Below are 12,185 nucleotides of genomic sequence, written 5' to 3' on the forward strand. Positions count from 1 at the left end.
CAGTAAAAAAAAAGAGTCAACTTCGATTGCAGTCATGTTTTTAGTTGGACTTACAGGTGGAATTGCAACAGGAAAAAGCACAGTTTCTAAGATTTTATCAGAAGAATGTGGTTGTCTGATTTTAGATGCAGATTTAATAGCAAGAGAAGGTGATAAAAGTAAAGGAAGATATAACAAAGGGGTTTAGAATTTAAGTCAACTGAATCAGGAACATATATATTGTTAGATATACTGTTCCCAGACTGAATCAAGGGTTTTAATAACTTAATTAGTATGATACTCTTAAACTTAATCAACAAACAAATAATGTTTAACTGAATTCAGCTTGAAAGTTTCATTAGTGTATTAAATACACAATTTTGAAAAAGCTGAATGGATGGAGTAAATATGTTTATGCTAAAATAATGGAAAATAAAAAGTGGGTGTGCACCAGTATGTTTTATATTCACAGGTACTTATTTCTATCCACGGGCGTTGTCCGGGGGTTGAAACCCCCCCTTTTTTTTTGAAGATCAATGCATTTGAATGGGGACATATAGTTGGAACCCCCCCTTTTAAAAATGGCTGGATCCGCCTCTGAGTGTACATGTAAATATATAGTTAATATATTAGCATTGGTCTTATATGTCCATGCAAGATCGCCTCCATACACGGCCAAATATTGTGCTTATTCAGAAAAAAAACCAAGTGAATGTGATATGAAAATTAACCCTGATATGTATGAGACCTACATGCTGAGCTTGAAATTTAATATGTCCCTCAATCACAAGCATGACAAGTAAACAGTCTACAGGAAGACTAATGAGGGGCCTGATGGGTTATTTTCGTTCTTCATGATCGTCGCATTTTCGCTATCGTGATCCGTTTTTCAGATTTTTTTTTTTTATATTTTCGTGATCCGTGATCATGGAAATTTATTTTCTGTGAATCGTGATTGACAAAAAAATCAACTCGTGAATCGTGATGAGCCACCCCCCCCCCCCCCCCCCCCTGCCATCAGGCCCCTCACTTATGAATAAAAGGGAGGTAAATATGAGGTAAACATCAATGAGAGGGTAACAAAACATAAAAAAACAACCACAACTAGTGGGCAGCATTCTGTCTTCAACAATAGACAAGTGTATAATATGTCAAAGCTCCAAATCCTCCTGTGTCTAAAAGTTTAAATTTAACCATTGTTAACAGAAATAATGACATTTACAGCCAGTTCCCCAAATAAAGAATAACTTGAAGATATGACTTACAATAACCATTAATTAGTAATATTCATTTTGTAGACACTGATTGAACACATACTTTTTACCACTTGGAACAAATTAAAGAGCTTTAAAAAAAAATGATGAACACTGGAAAAGTTTCAGGAATCCATAATTTAATGTTTTTAAAACAAATGTTATTTATTTAGGTATATCTTTATATAGATGTAAGCAGAAATCAATTCTAAGTACTTCAGGAAGTGTGTGTGTGTGTGTGTTTTTTTCTAATATTCATATCAAATTAGATACAGTCATACTTTATCAAATGATTTGAAATTTTTCAAATAGCTTTGAAAAACCTTCAACTAATTATAATTTATTTTGAACATCCTGTCATAACTGTCTGTCATAATAAAACATTAATGAAAAAAAAGATGTTTTCAAATTTTAAAAGGTTTCTAGTAACATAAATTAATTGAACTCTAGATTAACTGCATATGCATATGTGATAAACATAAATTAATTTAAGTCTAGATTAACTACATATGTGTGAAACATTTTTTTTTAAAGATTTTGATAAAATCATTAAAAGTTGTGATAAGATCTTAAATATATATATTTATTACAGTTGTACTCCCAGGAACAAAAGCTTGGAAAATAATTCGGAAACAGTTTGGAGATGAAGTCATTCATGACAATGGTGAACTTGATCGAGAAAAATTAGGACAAATAATTTTTGCTGATGCATCTAAAAGAAGACTTCTGAACTCTATAACTCACCCAGAAATATACAAGTCTATGATATGGAAAATACTGAAAGCTTTTGTAAGAGGTATGATTTTTTAGACATTTAACCACTATTGGAATTTAGAATATGTCTCGGGTAACTTCAGGTAAAACAGATAATGGAGAGCACTTCTTGTTCTCATATATATGTCCATATAATAAGAATATAGGACACAGCTGAAAGTGTTTTGAATTTAATTAATTCTTTGTTCATCAACTTTAACCTATGCGACTGTCATACAAGTGAGAGGTTTAGCTAGCTATAAAACCAGGTTTAATCCACCATTTTCTACATAAGGAAATGCCTGTACCAAGTCACGAATATGACAGTTGTTTTCAATTCCTTTGATGTATTTGAGCTTTTGATTTTGCCATTTCATAAAGGACTTTCTGTTTTGAATTTTCCTTGGAGTTTGGCATTTTTGTTATTTAATTTTTACCCATATTAGTAAATCTAATTAATTGATATGGCTAATAAATTGTGAAAATACAGTGCTGATAAAATAATTCTTCTGAATTTAATCAGTTTAATAAAAAATAAATTATTATTTAAATCATGCAGTTTGTCTAGCGTGTCTAGTTAAGCACCTACCCTTGGTGTTCACTACAGTTCAGGCAGCTACAGTCTTTCTCAACCATAAAACTGGATGTATGGTCTTCTTCATACTCATTATTATTTCTTATATTGTAATGTAAATTTATATTACTTTGTTAAACTAAGCATTAAACATGTTATATGTTAAGCTTGGAGCATCTTGGACAATGTTGGATTTACCTAAGTTACTGATCAAAGGGAGACAACCAAAGTTTTGTATCACTTTAGTTTTGAAGAAAATTAAAATTAAAATATATTTTCTCCATATATATCTCATATGATTTTCTAAATCACTAATTGTTGTGTCACAGAGTATATTTTACAGGGTAATTTTCCCTACGTTTACTTGTAAAATAAAGTGATGTCAAAGAACCCTAGACTTGTCGTTTATGGAACCCCTGTTAAAGAAGACTATTATAGTTGTACTGTAATGTTAGAAATAATGCCCTCGATTGGCCCTTAATTGGTTTGATAAAAATATTGTATTGTAAAAATACTGTGTAAATCATCTTGAGAAGATTTAAAAATGAAATGAAATATATTTTAAAATGTTTTACCTAGCAGCTTTTGTTCTTAAATAACATTTTCCTTTGACATTTGCTGTGAAACAATATACAGCATAAATTGTTCCTTGTCTAAAAAAAAGATATTCACACAGTTAGTGCGTTTCAAGATTATAAACTCTATTAAAATTATAAAGAGTGACGAAAAGGTGCTAGATGTTAATCTAGAGGAATGTTCTATTTTCCTTTTTAGTAGATAATGGCAAGCTGTTTTACTATTTATTATAACTTCAAGATATCTAATACACTTTATAAGATATCTCATATAGTTAATAAGATATCTTATAAAGTTTATAAGATATCTTATATAGTTTATAAGATATCTTATATAGTTTATGATATCTTATATAGTTTATAAGATATCTTATATAGTTTATAATATCTTATAATGTTTATTAGATATCTTATATAGTTTATAAGATATCTTATATAGTTTATAATATCTTATATAGTTTATAAGATATCTTATATAGTTTATAAGATATCTCATATAGTTTATAAGATATCTCATATGATTTTTTTTATAAGATATCTTATCAATTATATGAGATATCTATTTTATAAAGTTTATAAGATATCTTATAAAATCTTATAAAGTTTATAAGATATCTTATAAAATCTTATAAAGTTTATAAGATATCTTATAAAATCTTATAAAGTTTATAAGATATCTTATAAAAACTAGATTATATAAGATATCTTATATATTATATGAGATAGCTTATATATATGATATGAGATATCTTGAAGTTACAATAAATAGTAAAACCGCTTGCTATAGTAGATACTTATGAGACAATGAACATTCAATGTATTTAATTTATAAGTTTATTTGGAAGTCTCGATGTCCCTTTAGTGCTCTCATACCATGAAATAAGCTTCAAGATTTTAACTATAAGACACTATTTTTCAGGAAGACAATTTGTGATACTAGATCTACCATTATTGTTTGAGACAGGGAAGTTAGTCCCATATGCTTCCTACATTGTTGTTGTATCATGGTAAGTTTTTACAAAACAAAGCTAGGATTCCTTGTCATCAAAAACAATCATAATTCATTGGTAACTTTGCAAAATAATGATGGGGATGCAAACAATGACATATTGCAATGAAAATCTTTTCTTGCACTTTTTTTCTGATGTCTGTTGGTTATTTTTCTACAATCTTGACCTTTATACATTACCCTCAATAAAAACCTTGCAAACAACTTTATTTGTAATGAAGTATAATACTAAAATCACAAATTTGAGGACATTCATCTACACTCTGAGTTTTGAAGATGAAATTGTACTGAATACCCTTTGAAATAAACTGAAAGCTGGTACTGAATACCTCAATGTTTCTACAATATATTAGCTTCCTTAATCACCCATGAAACCTTATAAATAGATATAAGAAGATGTGGTATGAGTGCCAATGAGACAACTCTCCATCCATTTCAAAATTTATAAAAGTAAACCATTATAGGTCAAAGTACGGTCTTCAACATGGAGCCTTAGCTCACACCGAACAGCAAGCTATAAAGGGCCCCAAATATTACTAGTGGTAAAACCATTCAAACGGGAAAACCAACGGTCTAATCTATATAAAAAACGAGAAACGAGAAACACTTGTGAACCACATCAACAAACGACAACTACTGAACATCAGATTCCTGACTTACGACAGGTGCAAACAATTGCAGCGGGTTTAAACGTTTTAATGGTACCAAACCTTCACCCTTTTTCTGAAACAATAGTGTAACATCACAACATAGAAAGACACACTATAAAATATCAACAGAAATGGCTTAACTCAATCAAAGGACATATTAACACCAGTGAACATACACTGAACAAATGAATTTGACCTATGATACAATGATAATACAAAATAAATAAACTAAGGGAAGAATAATAAAAGTAACCTGTTATACCGCTATGAAATGTTAAATAATTTTAGAAAAATAATATGCTAGATAAATGCTTTCCAGATTGATTGATTGGTTTGTATTTAACACCATTTTCAGCACTATTGTGCTATTTTGTGGCAGTCATCTTTTATTTGTGAAAGAAGACAGAGTGCCTGGAGAGAACCACTGACTTCGATAGGAAAACTGACAATCCTAGTCAATAAAGATTTTAATCAAGTGCACATGCCATGTGTGGGATCTGCACTCACAGCCTAGTTGACAGGCTAGTGATACAGTAGTTCAACTTCTTATACCACTTGGCCACCGAGGCCCCCTCTTGACTTTTCAGATAGTTCTTGAGTCAAACTTGCTTAATTGGAATTAAACTTACACAGATGGAAGATATAGTCAGGGGCGTAGCTAGGTTTCCAATCAACTGTAGGCACAACTTGCAGCAGGGGGTCTGGGGCTCTGGTAGGGGGTTCAGGGGGCGAAGCCCCCCGACGGAAAACGTTTTTCAGCATTTTAGTTGCAAAATTTTGTGTACAAATAATATACATGAAGAAAAGTTCGAAGAATTATAGATAATTTTACAATATCATCTCACTAGTGAATTAGCACAGTACGATCGGAATTCTTAAAAAAATATATTTTTATTTACAATATGCATTGCCCAGCGTAGATCAGCGTAACCCTTTAATTAAGCAGTACATCCTGTTTAGTATTTTCATATATATTCCTTTCTGATTGCGGATAGTTGATATATATGTTAATTGATAGCACATATAGACGATCCTTCATTAAAAGAATAGGCACGTAAACACTAAGACTACTATATATACTAATACTATCCTTTGGGCTAGACATCGACCATCCATCTTTTGATTCTTAAACCTTCACCCCGGCCACACAAACACAATCATACATAGTTGATGCCCAATGCAGAAGTTCGGTTCTATTCATACTATCGTGACAAAATTCATGAAATTCATATTTTCTTATATCCTCTACTGTAAAATCCCTAGCTGCTTAAGAATTTGAATAATTATGGTCATTACACGTAAATCTGAGAGTACTCGAAGTTAATGAAAGCTAGTTGATTGATTGATTGCTAAATTGACGTCCAGTGACAAATAGTTATGCATGTTCAAGACAAAAAGAAATTTACAATAAATACAGCAGGTATCCACTAGGGTTTATTGAATAGGGACAGCAATTTTGCCTTTCAGCGGACCACCTACGGACCCCTCAAAGAGTTGTTGCAAGTGTTATTAACGTGCAAAGAGCGTGGCTTTCTCTCTACACTAAACATAGGAGTTAACGTCCCAATTCTGACCAGACGTGACTGTGTATTTATACATCCCGCACAGCCAAGCGGACGCCCCTCTAAAGTCTTTGTCAAGGGTTTTATTGTAGATCGGATAAAGACCAAGTGGAAAAAAGCTAGTTGAAAGCCAACAACAACTAATAAAAAAATCATGTATCTAAGAATAAAATGTTAGGATTTTGAGCATGTTAAGGCTCATTCGAGTATTTGTTGGTAGAAGTGAAATGATATGAACCAAAGTTCTAGTTTTAGTTTCTATATAAGGTGGAATAAAATGTACAAACAATTCTACCTAATACTCCATTCACTAAGGATGATAGACTAGTGTACAAATTACATATGATATTTAAAGAATTTTGACGACTTCACGTACAGATAATGTTGTCATTATTTTTTTTTAATACCAAAAAAAATATTTGTGAAAAAATTATGTGTAGGCACGTGCCTAAAGTGCCTAACAGCAGCTACGCCCCTGATAGTGAAGGGGTAGAAGCATATTGATTTTATGGTCAATAGGTCAAAGTTTAAGGTCCTAGTTACAAAAAAAGAAAAGTATTGGAAAAAAAATGGTTTCCTGATGATAACTAGACTTTCCTTTCTTGTTTAAAATGCAATATATATATAGATGGGTATAAGGAGGGGGAAACCCTATCAATTTTTTGGTCAAAGGACGGGATTTAACAGCTACTAACAATCTACTGAAAATATATAGAATTATTAGGTGCTACTCTTTCTTGCTGATTACTTGAGATACACTTGTTTAATTTTAATCAAACTTATAAAGTATTCGATAGAAGGAATTTAAAGGAGAATGCCCATCAATTACATAGTCAAGGTCATATATGCTAAAATAGCTGAACATTGTATACAAATCTTCAAACTCCTGGTTTCTAGTAGAAATCATTTGGAGTTAAAAGCAACTGTCAGTTTAAAAATTTGGCTGATTAATCTGTGTGCTTTTTATTGAAATTATTTTATTTCAGCTCAGAGGAACAACAAATAGAAAGACTAATGAAGAGGAACACCTTATCTGAGAAAGAAGCTGATCAAAGAATTAGCTCTCAAATGTCATTGGCTGAGAAACGCAGACAAGCAACATACATTATTGACAATAATGCTGATATTGAATATACAAGGCAACAAGTCAAAAATATTCATCAGAAATTAAAAGAGAGCTACTTTCATTGGAAAATAAGAATTTTAATCTCTTTTGGTTTTTTGTCAGTATTTGGATTATTTAACTATATATTAAAACTGTTTTAATTGAACAAGTCAAGAATTTACATATTTTTATGATATTTATTCATAGAGAACTACTTTTTTTTTAATTTGGGGTAATTGCAATTTTAAATAAGAAAATATTAATTCCTTTGAACTGGACCAAAAGTATAGTAAATTTCCTTGTGAAAATTGATGCCTGAAATTTCTTCGGGGGAGGGGGGGGGGGGGCACTTCCTATATACAAGGTGATAGGATGTGCCGCTGGAATAGGTCACTTTTTCAAGCTTGAAAATATGTGAATAGGTCGATAAAACTATCAGAAATATATGATAAGGTCAATAAAGTTCCCATAACTTCATCGTCTGTCATCTTTCTTGGTGTTTTCCGGTTGTGTTTTTATCAACCAATTTCCTCTCTTTTGACACTTTGGTATTCCACTCTTACAGTACACACCACGAAACCCAAACAATATGGGAAAGGGTAACATTTTTACCTACGCAATATATGAAAAGGGATACATTTTTAAAATCTAAATTATATGAAAAGGGTGGGGTAACAGAACCCCCCAGCGGCACCCCTATCAATTAAGTATTGAAGTATGTGCCCCCCCCCCCTCCGAGGAAATTTTTTATAAGTATATACTTGGAGTTCATAGTAAATCATCTAAGTTAGCAGTTCACAGGGAACTTGGTGTACTGCACTATACATATTGATATTATTTGTTCAGTTATTATTTTTTTTTCTGTACAATCAAAGACAAGAATGAGTGTCATTTGTAAAGTCAAACTCTTACAGATAGCATTTAATTTTATATCCACTAGAATGGTATACAAACATGGTATTCTTCTATTGTTTTTGTTGCAAAACAGTTGAATGTTGATATTAACAAGCATTCTGAGAGTATTGCATGGCAATACATAGTCCCCTACTGGTTAAAAATTCATTATACTGGAACAAAATGCTAACTTGTTCTATAACTTATCATGGTGTAAACAAATAGAAAATATCAAGTCAATATCTTCAAGCATGACTAAAAACAGTGTGGAAAACTGAATAAATGAGAGAATTTTTTCAAGTCCAAGGACCATAACTCTGCACAAAATTATCAGACTGAAACAAAAATTTGAACTTGATCTGTAACTTGTCATGATAAAACTATATACCAATTGTCAATCAATATCTTCAAGCATGATGAAAAAAAGTGTGGAAAACCTATAATACTCTCACATTAGATATGATGTATAATACAATGTATATCTATTTTCGAATTACAATCAAATATAATTAATAGTTCATATTTTTTTCTTTCATTTGTCACAAACTAATATAGATTTGTAACTTATCTATAAAATGTCAACAACTATTAGCTACACAATGTAATGTAATGAAATGTATACTTTAATAAAAATAGATTATTATCTAATTAAAGGATTTCACTTAATAAAAAAAAAATATATATATATACATGTAGTATTCAGAAAATAAGTTTTATATACAAAATAACATATAAACCTGCCACAAAATTCCTCAAACAATTTACCAAAGAATGTCTTTTAAAAAATGAGTTATCTCCCTTTGTACAGATATATGGTTTAACATAGTACTCTAACATTAGTTATGGATTTTTTTTATGGACCATAACTCTGGACTAAATCATCAGACCGGAACAAAATTCGAACTTGATCTATAACTTGTCATTATAAAACTATATACCAAATATCAAATCAATATCTTCAAGAACGAAGAAAAAAAGTGTGGAAAGCTGAGTTGCCGGACTGACGGATGGACAGACAGACAGACAGAGTGCAAACCTAAAGTCCCCTTCGACTTCGTCAGTAGGGGACTAATAATCTCAATGTTAATGAGATTAAAGTTGTTTTAATTAAAAATTATATGCGATTTTGTAAAGATAAACTTTTACAGAATGCTACAGTAAAACAAGAGGCTCATGAGAGACTGATATCGCTCACCTGTAATTTCAGTTTCAGACATTTGACTTATTCCTAGGTCTTACTTTGCTGAACAATTTTGTCATTTACACTTTCTCTCTTTTTATTATAATATTAAAGATAATACATAACCCAAAACTGTAAAATTTCCTAAAAATTAACTATTTCTGGACAGTAACCCAACAATAAGTTGTCCTATTGGTCTGAAGATTACTTGACAGGTAGATCTAAACCTGTTTAACACTTTCACCTATGTCAGTTTTGCTCTTACTGCTTTAGTTTTTGAGATGAAAGCCAAAAACGTCATTTGACCCCTATGTTCTATTTTTAGAAACTGCTGCCATGTTTTTGAATGGATCATATCCCCGAATACAATCTATAAACTATATACCCTAAGGAACATTCAATTAAACTTTTTGAGTATTTGGCCAAGTAGTTTCAGAGGAGCAGATTTTTGAAAAAGTAAATGGACTCTCACAAAAAATGTAAAAAAAATAAACGTTTTAAGGGCAATAACTCCTCAATGGGTCAATTGACTATTTTGATCATTTGACTTATTTGTAGATCTTACTTAGCTGAACATTTATTGCCATTTATACTTTCTCTCTATTATAATATTAAAGAAAATAACCAAAAACAGTAAAATTTGATAAAAATAAAATATTTCCAACAGTAACCCACCAATTGGTTGTCGAACTTGTCTTAAAATTTCATAATAGATAGATCATGACCCATTTATCACTTTAACTCCCTTTCACTTTTGCTCTAACTGCAGTAGTTCTTGAGATATAAGCCAAAAAAAGCTTTTGTCCCCTGTTCTATTTTTAGCCATGACGACCATGTTTGTTGATGGATCAAAACTTCGGATATAATTTATAAATTAGATACCATAAGGAACATTCAGTTAAAGTTTGAAGGTATTTGGCCCTTTGGGCCCGGTGAGCTAAAATGGGTTATTTATGAATTTTTTTCAAATTTAAAGATATTTTTATAGGGGAGACTTACCTGTTCTTTAAATTCAAATGAAGAGAACATTCATTTTTCTTATGGAATGTCCAGCAATCGACCAACAATCACACATTATGTTAGATTCTGATTTAAAAATATGTGTAAATTTCAAAAATCTAGATACTGAAACAGATTTATTTGGCTTCTTTCATGTATACAAACATGACGAAATATGCAACACTTTATAATTGGCTTTGATTTATCATAGATGTTTTACAATAAGGAAAAAAAACCAGTAATAGTTAACTTTATATTGTCGTTAGCGCTAAAGTTATTAATTTATTTCTTTACTTATGTCTATTTATAATCATTATATGTAACATACCCTTTATTATGGGCAGATGGTTGAATTAATAATTTATTTGTATACATATTTGAAATTACTAACCATAGGACATTATTATTAACATTTGTTCCCAGTCACAGCTGCCTTATCAATTTTCGCTTAAATACACTCCTCACTCTTCAAGGCAGATTAACACTTTCCCCAGACAGTTGTTGGTGCTCTTGATCTATTTAATTAAACAGAAACTATGATGGTTTATGTTCAGGCAGATACCCAGTTGAAATTAAACAAAAGAAATGGAACTCTTTATTATAGAAGGTAAAAAAGGCCAAGTTGGTATATTTGAAAATTTTGTTTACATCTGTTTCTATAGGCTTTATAAGTTTAGAGGGGGTGGACAGGGGGGTACCCTTCTCCCACCTCCCACATTTAGAATCTTTTTTTCCATCCCACCGATTTTTTGTCTCCCACCTTCCCTACAATGGCTTCCATTTTTAAGATTGTAAAAATTAGGAAGCATAATGGAGAGGTGATTTTGACGAAGAAGAATCCTGACTGTGTTAGTTGTAATAAGGTGGAAAATTTAATGTGTGGTCTATTAAAAAAAACAGCAACATTGGCTGTGTTTGGATATACGCCTATGGTTACCCATAGGTACCTTCGGGTACCCATGGTTTGATATTTTATATATCAAAATATCAAACCATGGGTACCCAAAGGTATCTATTGTTAACCATAGGCTGCCTTAGGCGTATATCCGAACACAGCCTATGATGGCGTATGTTAGTAGTAATGGCTGTGTTTGGATATACGCCAGAGGTGGCCTATGGTTATCCATAGGTACCTTTGGTTTGATATTCTATATATCAAAATATCAAACCATGGGTACCCAAAGATACCTATGGGTAACCATAGGCTGCCTTAGGCGTATATCCAAACACAGCCAATAAGGTGGGAACATTTAAGGTGCACTTGACTGGTCTATTAAAGAAACAGCAGCTATGATGGTAAATGTTAGTAGTAATGAGGTTTAACATTTAAGGTGTGTTTGACTGATCTATTTAAAGAAACAGCAGCTATGATGGTTTATGTAAGAAGTAATAAGGTTTAACATTTAAGGTGTGCTTGACTGATCTATTTAGAGAAACTGCATTATGATGGTTAATGTTAGTAGTAACAAGGTGGAACATTTAAGGTGCGCGCTTGACTGATCTATTTAAAGAAACAGCACTATGATGGATAATGTTAGAATTAATAAGGTGGAACATTTAAGGTGCGCTTGACTGATCGATTTAAAGAAACAGCAACTATGATGGTTCATGTTAGTAGTAATATGGTGGAACATTTAAACCCAAAGGTATTC

General features: G+C 31.4%; 1 protein-coding gene across 2 annotated transcripts; it reads left to right on the forward strand.

The window, feature by feature from the left end:
- Positions 1–11: 11 nt before the first annotated feature.
- LOC127731201 (dephospho-CoA kinase domain-containing protein-like) lies at positions 12–9,002 on the forward strand. Of its 2 annotated transcripts, none has more exons than XM_052240154.1 (4): positions 12–158; positions 1,825–2,028; positions 4,054–4,141; positions 7,342–9,002. In XM_052240154.1, exons 1-4 carry the CDS (start codon positions 35–37, stop codon positions 7,619–7,621), a joined length of 696 nt encoding a protein of 231 aa, XP_052096114.1. In that variant the 5' UTR covers positions 12–34; the 3' UTR covers positions 7,622–9,002. The 2 variants fall into 2 exon arrangements, with proteins under 2 accessions (XP_052096114.1, XP_052096115.1); XM_052240155.1 differs by having other exon boundaries at positions 12–149.
- Positions 9,003–12,185: the final 3,183 nt, after the last annotated feature.

The sequence above is a fragment of the Mytilus californianus genome, unplaced genomic scaffold (genome assembly GCF_021869535.1).
Source record: "Mytilus californianus isolate M0D057914Y unplaced genomic scaffold, xbMytCali1.0.p SCAF_2, whole genome shotgun sequence".
Classification (NCBI taxonomy): Eukaryota; Metazoa; Mollusca; class Bivalvia; order Mytilida; family Mytilidae; genus Mytilus; species Mytilus californianus.

Coding starts and splice junctions, on each gene's coding strand:
- LOC127731201 (XM_052240154.1), top strand. CDS start 35: ATGTTTTTAGTTGGACTTACAGGTGGAATTGCAACAGGAAAAAGCACA. Junction 2,029..4,053: donor ACTGAAAGCTTTTGTAAGAG/GTATGATTTTTT, acceptor ACTATTTTTCAG/GAAGACAATTTGTGATACTA. Junction 4,142..7,341: donor TACATTGTTGTTGTATCATG/GTAAGTTTTTAC, acceptor ATTTTATTTCAG/CTCAGAGGAACAACAAATAG.